This window comes from Schistocerca cancellata, chromosome 3, assembly GCF_023864275.1.
Source record: "Schistocerca cancellata isolate TAMUIC-IGC-003103 chromosome 3, iqSchCanc2.1, whole genome shotgun sequence".
NCBI lineage: Eukaryota > Metazoa > Arthropoda > Insecta > Orthoptera > Acrididae > Schistocerca > Schistocerca cancellata.
In genome coordinates, this window is record NC_064628.1 from 446,275,234 (window position 1) to 446,295,344 (window position 20,111).

General features: G+C 42.5%; 1 protein-coding gene across 1 annotated transcript in view; it reads left to right on the forward strand.

Moving 5' to 3' along the window:
- Nucleotides 1-20,111, forward strand: part of LOC126175203 (PAN2-PAN3 deadenylation complex catalytic subunit PAN2) — a 319,055-nt gene that overhangs the window by 14,825 nt on the left and 284,119 nt on the right. The window contains exons 3-6 of the mRNA XM_049921812.1: nt 3,847-4,016; nt 4,109-4,229; nt 4,430-4,626; nt 18,078-18,285. Coding sequence (XP_049777769.1) covers nt 3,847-4,016; nt 4,109-4,229; nt 4,430-4,626; nt 18,078-18,285 — 696 coding nt within the window. The remainder of the gene's footprint in view (nt 1-3,846; nt 4,017-4,108; nt 4,230-4,429; nt 4,627-18,077; nt 18,286-20,111) is intronic.

The window sequence follows — 20,111 nt, forward strand, 5'->3', positions numbered from 1 at the left end:
CGGAGAGTACTTGTCCATGCAGATTGGAAATAAAAAAGGTTAATATGATTATAGTAAAGTGGGAGAGCCTCTATAGTAAGGTCCCAGAATTAATATTGCTTATTGAAGGTTATATTTTCCACATGGTATGAGAAAGAGTTCTGGTTGAAACTGGAAATAAATAGTAACGACATCCTAGATTCAGGTTGGAATATTTATCCTAAGGATAGTTTGTTTGCCAATGGTGGTGGTACATTTATTGCAGCAAATAATTTGATAATAACTAAAGTGTTTTATCATGGATTCCAAATGTGAATTAATCTGACTGAAGTTAAACATCAAAGTGATTCAAAAATCATAATCATAAATTTTTATAGACCACCTGCATAAGGAGCAGTAATGGCAGTGCTTCAGACAGATGTTTCAGAATATCATTAACAATCTTGAGCATGCTGTTGTAGTAGGGGGGACTTCAATTTGGCAAGTATAGATTGGGAGAGTCGGGCAATCAAAATGTGCCAGACACCGGGATTCATGTGACATCATTGTGAATGTTCTGTCCGAAAATAACTCGGAGCAGATAGAGAACTGACTCGTGAGGGTAACGTCTTAGACCTCCTGGTAACAAACAGACTCAACTTCTCGAATTAGTTAACATAAAGGAGGATGTTAGTGGTCATGAGGATGTGGTAGCATCTATGACTGCAGGTTTTGCAAGAAATGTTACGAAAGGTAGGGAAATTCGTTTTTGTGTTGCAGGGTGACAGGATACATATTGCAGAGCAACATCAAATATTCAGTGCTTGGGATGAAGATGTAGAGCTCAAATGGAGAAAATTGAGAAGCATTGTTCAGTATCCCTTAGACATATGTTCAAAGCAAGGTCTTCAGGGCTAGGAAAGACCTACTGTGGTTTAATAGCAGTTGAAATGCCACAAGTTCTGGAAATCAGGAAGCATCAGCAGATTTCAAGCATGTCAGGGAATTTGGGAAAAAGCACTGAAAAATCTTGTTTTTTGTCTCAGTAGATAAAGTGGTTTGTTTACTGAGATGTCGTGCATTGTTTCTGGCTGTGCGGAGCTGAGTACATGCACCGCTTCTTACTCCCTCATTCCTAAGGCTTCTACCCTTCCTATCACTCCCCACAGCTTGCAGTCAGTGCTGCCACCATTTCTGGCCACTAGCCTAGCAGCTGCCGACGGGAGGCAAGGAGGCACAAGTAGTAGTTTTAGGATCTTATTCGCAGAGATTCTTGACGAAGCAACTGGAGACAGTGGTCATGTGTGCATGAGTAGAGCCATACTCACTTCAACCACTTACCCACCCTTGTCCATTTTATGGCCCTGTTGTAAACACTTCTGGCCTGCAAACACATTGCTGTAAAAATTTCTGAGTAGTAGTGTCTGGTAATGTTGTAGTACATATCTGCAATGTTGCCCAGTGTTGCTGGATAATATTGTCATGAGATTTCATCACCAATATCCAATTTTTATGTCCCTTGGAAACATACCATTAGTTTGTGAGCCATTTTCCCTTCAATAAGATTAAAGCACTCTGCTGTGGCAGAGTGTTTCACAGTAGTTTTGTTTTGTTCATCACAAATATGGTATCATTGTATAAAAGACATCAGAGAGTGTTAGGCAGTTTAATAGTGCTGGAATGAAGTGTAGAATCCAGTGTGGATCAAATATTCAGACTTAAAATTATGTTCATCCCATGGAAATTAGTCATCTGAATGCAGAAACAATGATCATTCACATTTTTCAATGCCGTCTTGACCCTGTGGGATTCAGTGACTGATGTGTTGAATACTAAAAAATTCCTCACAAGTATCAGAAAAGTTTTGTTACAGCTTTTGGTTTTTATTCAGAATCCTGCAATAGTTATTCATTGCAGAATTGAAGTTTTCTTGTGACTGGTGATGGATTACTTAGTATTTGAATGTTGAAGGGACAAATACAGCATTTAGGAAACATAGTGTCAGATGTAACAGTTTCACAGTTATACAATACACTAAATACAAAATATACCTTTGTTTCACAGAGAAAAGGAACTTGCCCTACCCCCTTAAAAAGTAGCAGAATGGACCACATAGGTAAGTACTTCAAAATGAGATTGCATGTCGTGACATGCTAAGATCAAATGCAAAGACAGTGGTGCATCGTCAGAAGAGTGTAAATGAACAGTTTCCTGTAGACACAGTCCTGCTGTGGTACAGGTAACAGGTCGGATGACAGTGTGTGAGTGAAATGGCACGGGAAGTGGGAAAGTTCTCCAAAGTTGCAGAACACGGGATAGTATAGTTCTTATGGGCAAAATTCAGAGGTTCGGGTTGTATATGGACCAAATGCAATGCCACATCCTGCCTTAGTAAAATTGTGCCAACAGTTTTTAACAAGGCTGCACATATATAGGTAATACTGATTGGGAAGGAAGGCTGCAGACATTGACATTGACAACAGGCAATGATGTAGGCCTGTGGGGGAACTTACTTGCAGCGATCGCCAATTTCCCAGCAATGATGACTTTGACATAGTGGTTTGTGAATGGTTCCATAATCAAGAAGTAGATAAATTCAGCAATTGGCTAATGTCCTGACTGTTGTTTACAGAGAGAGATGACAATTATTTTGAGGAATAGTGCCTGATACCTGTGCCACTTTGAGTGTAATGCAGCAATCAATAAAAGGTATAAGGGGCAATCAACGGGCTTCTGTTAGAAGGCTTTGGTGCAGCATATATGCAACATAGCAGGACTCCAGTGCAGGTATATATGAGCACTGACAGTAGGCAAGGAATTCGTGTGGCATTCGTGTCTTTCTGATGCTGATGCAGAAACGTGAACAGTGGTGACGTTATTACCAAATACATCCAAACAGAAACAACATGCTATTCTGCTTTTCTTGGCTGCCAAAGAACAAAGAGTGGTAGACATCCATTGGAGAATGAAGAATGTGTATGCAACACCATATCTGTTGGAAAATCAGCATTATGGAATGGTGCGACAAGGTGTGCTGCTTTTTTGTGACATGTGACCCCATATCACAAATGTCATTGTGCAATTATCATGCTTTTAGTCACTTAAAAAATGCCATAAAATGTCGATGATTCCTGTTGGACGAGGATGCGGACTTCATCAAGCAACAGGACATTATGTTTCACAATATTGGTATCTTTAATCTGTTGCATCGATAGGATGATTGCCTCCGTGCTCATGGCAGTTTTGCCTGATTGGCGTACCGAAACTGGACTGTAGGGCTTCCAAACGGAAATATTTTGATCGCTCTTTATTTTTGGCATCCCATTAAACATAATATTTAACTTCCTTTTTGAACTATCCGTGTGTAAAAAAAAAAAAAAATCTGGTAGTGTTTTCAAATATAATAAACACATTTGTTTGGTACAGACTTTCAGATGTGTGTGCATTTCATTTGTCAGTTTGTAGGTAAAGTCTGTTAAAAAAATTCCCTAATAATGTGGCATTGAATATTATGTTAGGAAACATGTTACATGCCCAACCAAATACTTTGGCGAATCAGCCAATTATTTTTGTTGTTTATTTTTCATTAAGCTTGTTAACATATTTTGTCCTGGAATAATGCACTGATGACCAGCATAAACTTTTCATTCACAAAATGTAAGCACAGGACTGAGGAAGATAAGCAGATATTTTTGACATGAGTGGTTGGATGCTTTTAATGACTGGATAAGATAGGTAGCCGGAAAAAAAAAAAAAAAAAACTGTATATGTTTGCTAAGTTTTATGTACATTTCAGAGTCTGGTATTATTTGCACATGAGCAGTGGAGCTTAAATAAAAGATGTCTTTCAATGTGATTTAACAATATAGACTCTGATCTCTCTTTTAGGGACATGTTACCTCGTACTATGGTCCAGGGATGCAGAAGTACACATCATTTCAAGTACATGCTAACCAAGAGGTACGGCACATTCATACATTTGATGAGGGTATCCTAGCATTAACTACAACCAGTCTTCGTTGCCAGATTAGGAGAGGCATTCCTGTATTTACTTACAGGTAATAATTTCATTCGTTACTATAGCTAGGAATTGAAGTACATATAAATCCTTGTCTCTGAAACCTCACATGAATTTTCTTTTATGGAATAGCTCTGTCCACATGGAAGACATGCAGTGTCAATTACAATTGTCCCAAGACACAGTGCTTATGGGTGGCCATCAAGAAAAAATTATTGAATTCAATCTACCTCGGCGACAAGAAACTAAACTGGTAAGTATAAAAAGTACTGTCCATTTCATTAAATGTTAATTACTTGAATGTTTCTATTTGTCATTGGTATCGGACAGCAAGTAATGATGGGAAGTGGTTCAGTAAGTCTCACATAAGTATAGACAGAAAGCTTTTTAAAGTGCAGGTATATTTCACAGTGAAACAGTTTTTTTATTCATGTAACTTATATCTCTCAACAGCATCAAGTTGGGAAAAATGGCTGTGCTATACTGCGCCAGTCAGGTCGCTTTATATGTGCTGGTGATCCTTCGGGTCGAATCGATCTTCGTGATCCAAACACACTGAGTGTGGAGCACTCACTTGATGCACATTCTGGTAGTCTCTCTGATTTTGATGTTCATGGAAATCTACTTGTCACATGTGGATTTTCAAACCGGTAAGTTGAAATGTTCCTAAACTGCAGCTAATTTATAAAAAATTCAATAGTTGTATTCAAATTGAAGTGTACAGTATGTCTTACCTCGAGGGTATTTCCATGTCAAGTGGTCTAGTTTTAGAAAAGATTCCCACTCGACTATCTCAGATGTTGTTCAAATTTGGTTTGAAAGTTTGCTAAATGATCCAATACAGATCTAAAAAATTTCTAGCTCCCAAATTGTAATACTTTGTGAGTATTGGTCTCTTAAATGAAGTGTGGTGACATTTCAGAAATTGCAGCCATGTTTGAAATGCTGTAATTGGGTGGGTAATTATAAAGCTGCAAAACTTCACCAGATAGTTGAATACTTTGCATTGTGCAAATTCTACTAGTTTTGTCATTTGGCTCACCGAATTGTTCCAAATGGCATGCAGAGATATCAGTGAATTAATTCTCACTGTTGAAGTGTGGCAATGTTTGCAGATAGTGGACAGTGACAAGAGACCTATTAAACAGTAGAAATATTAGACTTTCATAACCGTGTGCGACTTTTGAGTAGAGTGTAAAGAACATAACTATTTAATGCCTTGTGGAAAGTGTTACTCTTATGCTTTCATAGCAAGAAATTTTTTGCGGAAAGTAATTATGTGCTATTGGAGACATAGGGATAACACGATTTGTAAGAAACAACATTATCAGCTGGTTCTGACACTTTTGGCAGCAAATGACAAGAAATCTCTTGGTAGCGTTTTCGCTTGAAATGTTTTCAAATCATTTGGAATAAACTAGTGATAGCTTGTGCAGCCAATTGTTTTACAGTGCCTCCAATTCCATAATATTCAGATTAATCATTTATTATTGCAAAAGAGTTCCACACAGCATTTACACTAAGTTCTTGGAGATGGTAGAACAGATTTTGTGCTTGACTGAAGACCTCTCTCTGAAGATTTTTCCCAGTAAATGCATTACTTTTGTCACAATATCTTGAACTGATACTTTATCATGTCTTTGGGTGTCACTAATTGTGCAAAAGCTTTTCATTGTATTTACTCATTTTAGAGAAAGTATACAACTGGGTTGCACAGTAGTAAAGTCGTTTCTCCAGTGAAAACATTGGACATCATCCTGCACAACAAAGGAGTAATTGTCAGTAATGTCAAACTCAACAGTCAATTTCACCAGGCTTATACCTTTGCCTCACAGCTTTGAGATATTGTTTGATTTTTTTTAACAGTGGTGATTGTTTAGGTCTGAAATTTTTGATGTGATAATCATCTCCTCTCAGTTGCTCACTGTAATGTGGTGAACAATATGTTTGGATCCACTGTTATATTCCAGCTTCTTCGGTCTGCAGCTTGTGGGCTCGCTGTCACGTTCTCGCTTCCCAAGCACAGGGTCCCGGGTTCGATTCCTGGCGGGTTCAGGGATTTTCACCTGCTTTGAGATGACTGGGTGTTTAATCATCCAGCTTCTTCGGGAGCAGTGTCCTTGTACTGTTTAGTAAGGTGTGATTGAAGTGCATTTCTTCCAGGTTAACTCTTAAGTTGATGCAACATGCAAGCTTTTTATTCAATGCTGTCAACTACCAAAACCACTAAAAGAATTTTCTATCCTCTTGTTCAACATTCTGGTGCTCTATGCACAATCACATGCTTCTGCGTACTCACACTCACACTCACTCACTCTCTCTCTCTCTCTCTCTCTCTCTCTCTCTCTCTCTCTCTCTCTCTCTCTCATTAAGTGCATATGTGAAGATCCAGCAGTGGCATATCATTTTGGCCTGAGTTCACTTAATTTGATATAGCTTAGCAGTGATTGTTTTTGTGTTGGAACTTGTATTCCATAAATTCTGACAGGAAAACAATCCTTCAGCATTCTCAAAAAATTCAAGCATGTGAAACTTAACTCCACTGCAAAAAACTTTGTCTTGCTTTTTCTATGGTGCTGTTAGTTTTGTTTCATTTCTCCAGATGTCGGTATGTTTATATACATGGAAAAACTCAGTTTGTTACATACCCACATCATATGTTGTACCGCTTTTTACTTTAATTTTTGTGTCCCAACAGAAGTCGTATCCTCTCAAAACAGTGGTATTTGTCATTAACGATTCCATGTTACAACATTTCCCGCATTTCAAGTTTTCTTTGACATTATCATGAAATTCAACAGTGATAATTTAGTCAGCCTTGGAACAAAGCAAAGCAAGCAGTCTATGAGCCAAGTTATTGATCATGTAACGTAGCGTTAGCACAGTCTGCAAGATTTTCTTTGTCGGAATGTTGAACCATGGCCACCTGTATTGTAGGGTCGCAGTGTTTGGAAGGGCAGGAAAGTATGTTGAGTCACTATCTCGGTGATAATCGCTATATGACAATAGTGACTCTAGTAGCAACCTTCCTTCTGCTCATTGTGTTGTATTACAACTACTTTAATTTCACCGTCATTTATTCAAATACACTACTTTTGAAGATGGCTCCCTCTATAAAGGGCATTCATGAATCATTATTTCCACGTTAAATATGTTAAGCCATACTAGAGTACGTTGGCACGACCTGATGTCAGATGTAAACATTCCTCCTCAAAATTCTCTGTGACATGACAATTTCTGCCTTCATCACTCAGGATGTACCTGAACCAAGTGACCTCATTGTTGGCACAAGAGGTAGATTTTGTGCCTATTGTTCAGTGTTTACAAAGACTGCCAACTTAGTGTTTTAACAAATATTGTGTTACAACTTTTGTTTACTGTAATTTTATGATGATTATCAATAATAAGTCTCACATAAGAACATGAATAATTTTTAATGTGGTTTCAGAAAAGACTTTTGCTTCTGTGTTTTATTTAAATCATTTGACATAATCTGATCGAAGAGGGGAAACCCGTGCACACATTTGCGTACGTCAACACTCAGCTACTGCCTTTGTGATTATCATGAAGTCAGTGGCCGAATGCTAAAAAATGCAAAGGTGTTTTTCCATCTTCATTCGGATCATGTCCAGTGGTGTAAATAAAACACAAAAACAAAACTCTGCCATGAAACCACATTAAAAAGATGCTAGTGTTCTAATGTGAGACCTATCATTGATAATCATTATAAAATCACAGTATTTAAAACTTGTAACACAATGTTTGTTAAAACACTTAAGCTAGCAGTCTTTGTAGACACACAATAGGCATTGAATCTACAGCTTGGGTTTCCCGTGTTTTCCTGTATGTTACACTTTCCTGAGTCAGTTCGCTGGAAATTGAAAAAAATCCTTTTTCCCCGCAATACAGGGTTATTACAAATGATTGAAGCGATTTCACAGCTCTACAATAACTTTATTATTTGAGATATTTTCAAAATGCTTTGCACACACATACAAAAACTCAGTTTTTTTTTTATTTAGGCATTCACAAATGTTCGGATTTGCCCCTTTAGTGATTCGGCAGACATCAAGCCGATAATCAAGTTCCTCCCACACTTGGCGCAGCGTGTCCCCATCAATGAGTTCGAAAGCATCGTTGATGCGAGCTCGCAGCTCTGGCACGTTTCTTGGTAGAGGAGGTTTAAACACTGAATCTTTCACATAACCCCACAGAAAGAAATCGCATGGGGTTAAGTCGGGAGAGTGTGGAGGCCATGACATGAATTGCTGATCATGATCTCCACCACAACCGATCCATCGGTTTTCTAATGTCCTGTTTAAGAAATGCTGAACATCATGATGGAAGTGCGGTGGAGCACCATCCTGTTGAAAGATGAAGTCGGCGTTGTCGGTCTCCAGTTGTGGCATGAGCCAATTTTCCGCGGGCTGTGCGTGAAACTTGGCCGCATGCGTTCAACCATTTTCTCTCACCGCGCTCTCGAGCGCTCTGAAGGCAGAAACCTGAAGTGCGGCTTCAGCCGAACAAAACTTCATGAGTTTTTCTACGTATCTGTAGTGTGTCGTGACCATATGTCAATGAATGGAGCTCCAGTGAATTCATGAAATCGCTTCAATCATTTGTAATAGCCCTGTAGATAGATATATAAAATTGAATGGTAAATTGGCTGGAAAATTTCAACAAAGTGTGGTTCCATTGTTGAAAGATATTTAAACTGTCACATAGGACTCCGTAACAACTTGGCTGCTGTTACAACTTACATTTCATCTGATGACGATGTGTAGATGGAAGTGTGCCAAACTTAATAGCAGTGAGTTCTCTTGGGGCTACTCCTCTTAAAATTCAAAAAGGCATTAAACACAGTTACAAAGGCTACATCAAACACAAAGTTAACCAGGTGAGAAGCTTAATAAGTAGCCAAGTGTTATCTGCTATGTAGTAGGTATGCACCCCATTGAGCTGCAGCAGTCTGTCAGTTTGCTATGTAGTAGGTATGCACCCCATTGAGCTGCAGCAGTCTGTCAGTTTAGATAAAGAGAAGTGTATTCAATCTGTAGAGACAGCCATTTGTCACATATTTAGATACTCGCAGACTCACTAGTGAAAACCTATCGGGTACGTCCCATTTATCTAGAAACATGAAATTTAATAAGAAGCAAGGCTTCAGTGTTCATACGGTTCTCCTTCGTAGTGGAAGGGAATCATTGCAAGCAATAAATGTTATATATATTCTTGGAAACACAAGAGTATCTCAAATCATATTGGATGCCGTAGAAGCTGTCACTTATGTTGTCAAAAAGTGGAAATGTTGTTCAATGTACTCAGTTGCCAATGGCACCAAAAGAGGCATAACTACTCCCAAGTCGCAAGATGCAATCATAGAACAAGATGACAAGATGTGGTTCATACTTCTAAAACATAAAAAGATTGATGTTGTGTGTGGTTTGTTCTAGAAGAACGTCATTGTCTGTACTCTTCTTAATCGTGAATTCAGGTTTTATGCACCATCTGAAATCCCAGAATAGAGCCCTATAAATAGGGAAATGCAAAGACTGGATCAAACAGATTAATATCATATTTTCATATCATAGTTGCAGTTTTTACAAATGCCTGAAAACAATACAGTTTGAATTGTTTCATAATGTGCAATCATATTATGCAAACATCTAGCAGACATCATTGCATACGCTGCTATTCTTCCCATGCTGCACTGGTTTTGAAACCTGGTGATGTCATAGTGACAATTTGGATCATGTAGCAGTGTTTCTGAAATAACCCAGGCACTGCAAATGGCCATTATGAGTGTTCAGTGTCCAGTCGGTTGCTGTTTATTAGTCACTGCAGTGTCCAACCAATGCTGCTATAGAATGCATAGACACTGTGATATATGATTACAAGGGCAGTGACCTTATTTTGCTCTTGTTGTTGGAGATTCCAGCATGGATTTTAAAAAAAAGTCCAAAATGCAATTTTACTGAATTTCTTCTCTGCAGGCATGTCAAACCAAGGCACTAAAAGAGATAATCATTATAGACGTTGGTTTTTTTTTTTTTTTTTTTTTTTTTTTTTCCCAATATTCATATGTAATGCAGTGCTGTTTCTGTTTTCACTCATAAATTACAAATCGGGTTCAAGTTTGATAGTTAATCATTTTAATTTAATTTTTTATTTTCGTACGAACTCCGAAATGCAAGTTTTAACTTCAAACTCAACTGATCATGAGTGAAGAAAATGCCGAAGACACTCTGGTCTTGTAAATACGTAATCACTCTCACCTTAAAGATACCAATGCTGTACTTACAGGTTTCGGGGCTGTTCTTTTAGAGAAATATTTATAAGATAAGTATCTACCTCTAGTTTCGATGGCAATTAGTACCTGGATTAGATTTCGAAGTTCCCTGTCGTTTTAAGTGGAGTCTCAGACGTAAGTATCTACACTCCTAGAAATGGAAAAAAGAACACATTGACACCGGTGTGTCAGACCCACCATACTTGCTCCGGACACTGCGAGAGGGCTGTACAAGCAATGATGGCACAGCGGACACACCAGGAACCGCGGTGTTGACCGTCGAATGGCGCTAGCTGCGCAGCATTTGTGCACCGCCATCGTCAGTGTCGGCCAGTTTGCCGTGGCATACGGATCTCCATCGCAGTCTTTAACACTGGTAGCATGCCGCGACAGCGTGGACGTGAACCGTATGTGCAGTTGACGGACTTTGGGCGAGGGCGTATAGTAGGCATGCGGGAGGCCGGTTGGACGTACCGCCGAATTGCTCAACACGTGGGGCGTGAGGTCTCCACAGTACATCGATGTTGTCGCCAGTGGTCGGCGGAAGGTGCACGTGCCCGTCGACCTGGGACCGGACTGCAGCGACGCACAGATGCACGCCAAGACCGTAGGATCCTACGCAGTGCCGTAGGGGACCGCACCGCCACTTCCCAGCAAATTAGGGACACTGTTGCTCCTGGGGTATCGGCGAGGACCATTAGCAACCGTCTCCATGAAGCTGGGCTACGGTCCCGCACACCGTTAGGCCGTCTTCTGCTCACACCCCAACATCGTGCAGCCCGCCTCCAGTGGTGTCGCGACAGGCGTGAATGGAGGGACGAATGGAGACGTGTCGTCTTCAGCGATGAGAGTCTCTTCTGCCTTGGTGCCAATGATGGTCGTATGCGTGTTTGGCACCGTGCAGGTGAGCGCCACAATCAGGACTGCATACGACCGAGGCACACAGGGCCAACACCCGGCATCATGGTGTGGGGAGCGATCTCCTACACTGGCCGTACACCACTGGTGATCGTCGAGGGGACACTGAATAGTGCACGGTACATCCAAACCGTCATCGAACCCATCGTTCTACCATTCTTAGACCGGCAAGGGAACCTGCTGTTCCAACAGGACAATGCACGTCCGCATGTATCCTGTGCCACCCAACGTGCTCTAGAAGGTGTAAGTCAACTATCCTGGCCAGCAAGATCTCCGGATCTGTCCCCCATTGAGCATGTTTGGGACTGGATGAAGCGTCGTCTCACGCGGTCTGCACGTCCAGCACGAACGCTGGTCCAACTGAGGCGCCAGGTGGAAATGGCATGACAAGCCGCTCCACAGGACTACATCCAGCATCTCTACGATCGTCTCCATGGGAGAATAGCAGCCTGCATTGCTGCGAAAGGTGGATATACACTGTACTAGTGCCGACATTGTGCATGCTCTGTTGCCTGTGTCTATGTGCCTGTGGTTCTGTCAGTGTGATCATGTGATGTATCTGACCCCAGGAATGTGTCAATAAAGTTTCCCCTTCCTGGGACAATGAATTCACGGTGTTCTTATTTCAATTTCCAGGAGTGTATTAATCAGTTTAAATCATAATTAAATTTAGAAAAATTGAGACGTGAGCGCGTGGAATCACAAAAAATTTTGGTCGCTGGACTTTAAACTTTTATTTATGTAACTCAGACATTATTCAATTAAATATTTTAAAAAGTTTAAATAATTGGTTTTGATAATTAGCATAGCATGTTAATGTAACTCCAGAATTAATCAAATAAATGAAAATTCCAGTAGCAAATGCAAAATTACACAAAAAATTAAAACATTGTTAAATCTTGGAATTCTCGGGATCGGTATCTTGCCAGAATTGACATCGGCAATAGCAGATACCACTTGGCTACTTATCAAGCTTCTTGCTTTATTAACTTTGTTTGACATAGCCTTTGTAACTGTGTTTAATGCCCTTTTGAATTTTAAGAGGGATAGCCCCAAGAGAACTCACTGCTATTAAGTTTGGCACACTCTTCCGTCTGCACGTCGTCATCAGATGAAATGTAAGTTGTAACAGCAGCCAAGTTATTAGGGAGTCCCATGTGACAGTTTAAATTTCTTTCAACCAACAAAACCACACTTCGTTGAAATTTTTCAGCCGATTTACCAGAATTTCATTAATCTGGCTCAAATTTTTTCTGACTGTAATCTTCCTCCAAAAAAGGATTACAGCGTGATACTTTCATTTTTTTTTTCCTTTAAATAAGAAGAGTTAGACACTCGTACAAGTGTTAGTTAATGGAAGTCTGAAACTGTTGCCCCCCTTCTGAGACAAAATAATTCAGACATATCCTGCATTAGCTGCAAATTTGTTAAAATTTAACCTGTCTATCTCAAAAACTATGAGCACAAAACTGATAACCAAAAAATTCTATGAAAAAACTGTGGGGCAGCGGTGGTGTACAAGGAAAACTTCGGAAACCAACTATGTTCATACTGAGATCAAGATACTTAAAGTTCAGTGAACTTCTGTTGCTACCAAATTGATCGAAAAATTTGACTGCCACTTAGAGCAAAATAAGAGTCTTATAATATAAAACTTAATATGTGCACAGTGCAAACTGTATCAAGTTTTGATGCTATACTACAGTTACCAACTGAATTAAAACACTTTGAACATGGCTAAAAATTTTGAGATTTCACCACAAAATGGGTTTTTCCTTAACTTATGAAGCCTCTACTCGCACAATATTACAATGCAGGAGCTAGAAACTTGAAAATCTTCTGTCAGTTTTTTAGCACACTTACACATAAATTTTGGTCCAAATCTGAGATAGCAGAGTAGGGATCCCTAAAAGACTGGGTTTTTCCTTCTAAAGAATTTCATTATCTGCATAGGCCATTAAAAATATTGTTCATTATCTGTATCCATTTTTAACACTATGTTTTTATTTGCAGTCATTAATCTTGTCCAAGTGTAACCATAATGTGATTTGCCTCAGTTGTATAGCATCCCACAGGCCTGCCTCTCTCGCCACTTCCTCAGCTTCTGCTAAGTCGAAGACCCCGAAGTCAGATGCACGGGCCTTCAAGAAGGAACCATCCCGTGCAGACTTCCTCCGTCCCTCGACCTCCCAGCCTTCGACCGGTACTTCCACCAAACGTCCTTCTAAAAAGGCGCATAGGAAGCACAGTTCTCCTTCTCCGCCACGGCGCCTTTCTTCTCCTGCGCCACCCAGCGGTTGCCGCCCCAGGCCGTCATCCGTTTCGTCTGGCCGCACCGCTGGTAGCCGAACATCTGGCCGTTCACCGGCGGAGGAAGCTCCCCCTCCCAGCCATCCTCCCGAGATGGCCGATGACCCTATAGACCCCATGGACGATGACTGTCCGCCTACTGATAGCGGCGGCAGTGCTCGCTCGAAGCCAGGCCCTAAGCGGCCTTCGAGGTGACCCCTTCTCTCATCTTCCTTTTCTTACGATGGCACTTATTAACTGGAATATTCGCAGCATTCGCTCCAACCGAGAGGACTTGAAGTTGCTGCTCCGCTTGCACCGTCCGCTCGTCGTAGCCCTCCAGGAAACGAAGCTACGTCCATGCGATCAAATTGCCTTGGCACACTACACCTCTGTGCGTTTTGACCTACCCCCTGTGGTAGGTATCCCAGCTCATGGAGGGGTTATGTTGCTGGTCCGGGATGATATTTACTACGATCCCATCACGTTGCACACCGGCCTGCAGGCAGTTGCCATCCGCATTACTCTCCCCACCTTTACGTTTTCCTTTTGTACCGTTTACACTCCATCGTCATCTGCCGTTACCAGGGCAGACATGATGCAACTTATTGCTCAGCTACCTGCACCATTTTTGTTAACTGGAGACTTCAATGCCCACCATCCCCTTCGGGGCTCTCCAGCATCCTGCCCGAGGGGCTCCTTGTTAGCAGACCTTTTCAACCAGCTCAATCTTGTCTGCCTCAATACTGGCGCCCCTACTTTTCTTTCGGACACATCTCATACCTATTCCCATTTAGACCTCTCTATCTGTACTCCCCAACTTGCACGCCGGTTTGAGTGGTATGCACTTGCTGATACATATTCGAGCGACCACTTCCCGTGTGTTATCCATCTCCTGCAGCATACTCCCTCTCCGTGCTCCTCTAGTTGGACCATCTCCAAGGCAGACTGGGGGCTCTTCTCTTCCAGGGCGACCTTTCAGGATCAAACCTTCACAAGCTGCGATCGTCAGGTCGCACACCTCACGGAAGTCATTCTCGCTGCTGCTGAATATTCCATCCCTCACCCTACTTCTTCTCCACGTCGCGTACCGGTCCCCTGGTGGACCGCAGCATGTAGAGACGCTTTACGTGCTCGTCGACGTGCTTTACGCACCTTTAAACGCCACCCTACAGTGGCGAATTGTATTAATTATAAACGATTACGTGCTCAGTGTCGTCGTATTATTAAAGAAAGCAAGAAAGCCAGCTGGGCTGCTTTCACAAGCACCTTCAACAGTTTTACTCCTTCTTCTGTTGTCTGGGGTAACCTGCGCCGGCTATCTGGCACTAAGGTCCACTCCCCAGTTTCTGGCTTGAAGGTCGCGAATGAAGTCCTTGTGGCCCCTGAGGCTGTCTCCACTGCCTTCGGCCGCTTTTTCGCCGAGGTTTCGAGCTCCGCTCATTACCACCCTGCCTTCCTCCCCCGCAAACAGGCAGAGGAGGCTAGGCCACCTGACTTCCGCTCCTCGAATTGTGAAAGTTATAATGCACCATTCACCATGCGGGAACTCGAAACCGCACTTGGCCGATCACGGTCCTCCGCTCCAGGGACTGATTCTATTCATATTCAGATGTTGAAGAACCTTTCTCCTGCGGGTAAAGGTTTTCTTCTTCGTACATACAATCGCATCTGGATTGAGGGACATGTTCCCGCATGCTGGCGCGAGTCTATTGTTGTCCCGATTCCTAAGCCGGGGAAGGACAGGCACTTGCCTTCCAGTTATCGACCTATCTCGCTTACCAGCTGTGTCTGTAAAGTGATGGAGCGAATGGTTAACTCTCGATTGGTTTGGCTGCTCGAGTCTCGACGCCTACTTACCAATGTACAATGTGGATTTCGAAGGCGCCGCTCTGCTGTTGACCATCTGGTTACCTTGTCGACCTTCATTATGAATAACTTCTTGCGGAAGCGCCCGACCGCGGCTGTGTTCTTTGATTTGGAGAAGGCTTATGACACCTGTTGGAGGGCGGGCATTCTCCGCACCATGCATACATGGGGCTTTCGCGGTCGCCTCCCTCTTTTTATTTGTTCCTTTTTATTGGATCGACAGTTCAGGGTACGTGTGGGTTCTGTCCTGTCCGACACCTTTCGCCAGGAGAATGGGGTGCCACAGGGCTCAGTTTTGAGCGTCGCTCTCTTCGCTATCGCGATCAATCCAATAATGGATTGCCTCCCAGCTAATGTATCAGGCTCCCTTTTCGTGGACGATTTTACCATCTATTGCAGCGCGCAGTGTATACGTGTCCTGGAGCGCTGTCTTCAGCGTTCTCTTGACCGTCTTTACTCCTGGAGTGTCGCCAATGGCTTCCGTTTTTCTGCCGAGAAGACGGTCTGTATTAACTTCTGGCGCTACAAAGAGTTTCTCCCACCGTCCTTACGACTCGGTCCCGTTGCTCTCCCAATCGTGGAGACAACCAAATTTTTAGGCCTTACCTTTGACAGGAAACTTAGCTGGTCTCCACATGTGTCATATTTGGCCGCCCATTGTACCCGTTCTTTAAATGTCCTCCGTGTTCTCAGTGGTATGTCGTGGGGAGCGGATCGAACCGTCCTACTTCGTCTATATCGGTCGATCGTCCGCTCCAAGCTGGATTATGGGAGCTTCGTATACTCCTCTGCACGGCCATCCATCTTACGCCGCCTCAACTCCATACAACATCGGGGTTTACGACTTGCGATCGGAGCATTTTATACCAGTCCCGTAGAGAGTCTTCATGCTGACGCTGGTGAATTGCCACTCACCTACCGGCGCGATATACTGCTTTGTCGGTATGCCTGTCGGCTACTGTCAATGCCCGACCATCCGTCTTATCGTTCCTTTTTTGACGACTCTCTTGACCTTCAATACGGGTTGTATGTCTCTGCCTTGCTACCCCCTGGAGTTCGCTTTCGTCGCCTCCTTCAACACCTTAATTTTTCACTCCCTGCAACCTTTCGAGTGGGCGAGAGCCGCACGCCACCTTGGCTCCAGGCTCAGGTCCGCGTTCACCTCGACCTCAGCTTGCTCCCAAAAGGGGTCACCCCCGGTTCGGTCTACCACTCCCGTTTTTTGGAACTTCGTTCGAAGTTCATCAACATGACTTTCATTTATACAGATGGCTCTAAGACCAATGACGGGGTCGGGTGTTCCTTTATTGTCGGGGCACAAAGTTTCCAATACCGGCTCCATGGCCATTGTTCGGTCTTCACAGCTGAGCTCTTTGCCCTCCACCAGGCTGTTCTTTACATCTGCCGCCACCGACATTCTGCTTATGTCATATGCTCAGATTCCCTGAGCGCCATCCAGAGCCTCAGTGATCCGTACCCGGTTCACCCTTTCGTACACCGGATCCAACGCTCTCTCCAGCAGCTGGTGGACGTCGGTACGCCGGTTAGCTTTATGTGGGTTCCTGGCCATGTCGGTATCCCTGGGAACGAAGCTGCAGATGCCGCGGCCAAGGCTGCGGTCCTCCAGCCTCGGACAGCTTCTTGTTGTGTCCCTTCGTCCGATTTTAGCAGGGTCATTTGTCGGCGCGTCGTGTCGCTGTGGCATGCCGATTGGGCTGCACTTACCGACAACAAGCTTTGGGCCTTAAAACCTCTTCCCGTGGCTTGGACGTCCTCCTCACGCCCTTCTCGGCGGGAGGAGGTCGTTTTAGCAAGGTTAAGAATTGGACACTGCCGGTTCAGCCATCGCCATCTGCTGACGGCTGCGCCGGCGCCGTTCTGCCCATGTGGGCACTTGCTGACGGTTAGGCACATTTTAATGTCCTGTCCAGATCTTACCACACTGCGCTTCGATCTTAACCTGCCTAATACTTTCGATGCCATTTTAGCGGATGACCCACGAGCAGCTGCTCGTGTTCTTTGTTTTATCAATTTGACAAACCTCGCTAAGGACATTTGATGATGTTTTTTAATCCTCTGCCTGTCCATCTGTCTTTTATTGTGTTTTCCCTTTTAGTTGTTGTTGTCAACTTGTGCCTCGCGGTGCATTTTTAGAGTAGTCAGGGCGCTAATGACCATTGAAGTTGTGCGCCCAAAAAAAAAAAAAAAAAAAAAAGGCCTGCCTCTCTCTCTCTCTCTCTCTCTCTCTCTCTCTCTCTCTCTCTCTCACACACACACACACACACACACACACAAATTGTTGAACTCAACTCCCACTTAACTCTTTCATCTAAAGCTAACCAAAATGTGTTATGTATTGACACCAGAATAACCAATCCCCATAAGATGAATAAAGCCACACCTACTAAGTCTGTCAAGAATTAACGGTGTGACAATGTGTTGCCTGCTAATCAAAAAGGTGAGTATTGAAGGATATGCAATTATTGACGAATGTGGTAGGAATTTTTCATGGGAACCCTCTGTCATAATAGAGGCACAAAAATAATGGTGTAAATCAAGAAATTTCTCATTAATAACGACCACATTTATATCTATAGGTGCTGAAATGTTGCAGTTATTAAAGTTAATTTAGTTACGTGATTCCATTTGTGCAAGAGTATATATTTACACATGAAAATTGTTTGTTGAATTGCATTGCCGTAATGGTATTTCTGAGAAAAAAATTGTGTTCTGCAGGCAATGTGGTTTGTCAGTGGATCGCTTCTTAATGGTCTACGATCTGCGGATGTTGAGAGCACTTGCACCATTACCTGTTGTGGTGGATCCTTTGTTGTTAAGATTTTTGCCATCGTTCTCGTCTAGATTGGCAACTGTATCAGCTCTGGGTCAGCTACAACTCCTTGACACAGTAGCATTGGATTCTTCAGGACTCAGCCTTTATCAGGTGTGTGTTGTAAACATGTAAAACTTAAAGCAATGTTCTGTGAGTAAATTATATTAACGAGAACTGTTGACACCTTTCTAGTGAGTTCATGCTGCAGCATGTGATGCTGATCAGGTTAGACACAGCAAAGCACAGAAAAATAATGGACAGGGTTAATATAAATTTCAGTAAAGTTACAGGGAGAATTAATAGTTGAAAACATGTATTGGATACAATATTGAGGTGACGTTAACCCACTGATGATAAAGTAGGATATAAATTTATAAGGTTATGCAGGTCTTAAAATTATGTTCCCAATTTATCACTACTTACTTCTACATTCAAAGCTGCAGACTACGTGACACTCTTGACATTCAGCTCTAAGACATAATAAATTGCATTGCTGAATATCCTACATGATACAGCATCAGTTTGCAAATGTACTGCACAAATAGATCTTTGTTGGGAACCTTAGTCATTTCTCTATTGGTTAAATCCTTCTGCTCCGCCACAAGTTTCCACCTATGGCAATAAATTTCTTCTAGTTATGTTTGAAATTTGTAGTGTAGCTTTCTTTTAATGTTTGTTAGGGTTTGAGTACTGTATCTTGCTTTAACGTACATTAAATTCATGTAGCATGCCGAGTAGTGTTAGAAAATTATGCGGTTCTGCTACTTGCAGATGTTGAAGTGCCCACTTGCAGTTTCGTAAGTGTTCAGTTCGTTAAGCTTTAGGGTATTAATCAGACTCAAATAAAATGGTTACTTGGTCCCTGCCAATTATCACAGAACTAATACTTGAAAAGAATGATTGTGAGATTTGAAATATTCTGGCAAATTAAGTTACATGTAGATATGTCTCTTCTGCATTACAAGATTAATCTTCAGGGGTATGAAAGTCAATCCTTTTGTATATAGTGATTATAATACTGGTGACTATGACACAATTCTCTTTAGCACAAGCAAATATATATTTATCATCAGACCATCTTTACATAAACTAATAGTAAAGACATACTAACAGTATTAGGTTTAACACATTTGAGGGGAGTGGGCAATTTACACATTCAAGGAAGGGAGAAAAAGAAAACGGTATATGAGAAAGATAAGAGTACTGGTCACCATAAAGATAACACATTAATAAGTTGCAGACAAGGTCAACAAAAAGACAGTTACATACTAGCTTGTGGCCAAAGCCTTTGTCAGACCCCCCCCCCACACACACACACACACACACACACACACACACACACACACACACACACACACACACACATACCTACCTTAACTTCAGTCACATAATCAAGGACACCTCACACACACATGACCACAATGTCCATCTGCTCAGACTGGAATGCAATTGTCACATAAAGTGGAAGCATCAATTGGGAGTGGGTGGAGAAGGAAATGATATCTGTGGCAAGGGGTTGGGAGTGGTGTAGGGATGGACTATGACATGGAGATTGGGTGGGTAACAGAACACCACTTTAAGAGGGTTGGTAAAGATTTTGGGTAAGGTGCCCCTTATTTCAGGGTGTGATGATGGGTAGTCAAAGCCCTAGCAAAGGATGTGGCTCATTTGGTCTAGTCCGGGATGGTATTAGGTGACAAAAGGACACTCCTTAGTAGCTGGTCCTTGGAGATGGTGAGAGATTGGGGGTTTGAGGGGGAGGGGGGGGGGGGGGGGAATGGCACGGGAGATCTGTTTGCGGACTAGGTCTGGGGGATAGTGCCTGCCTGTGAAGATCATGCCAAGACCCTTAGCATACTGGGCAAAGGAGTTCTGTCACTGCGTATATGCTATCCTCAGGTGGCGAGGCTTTTAAGAGGGATTTTTTGGTATGGAAG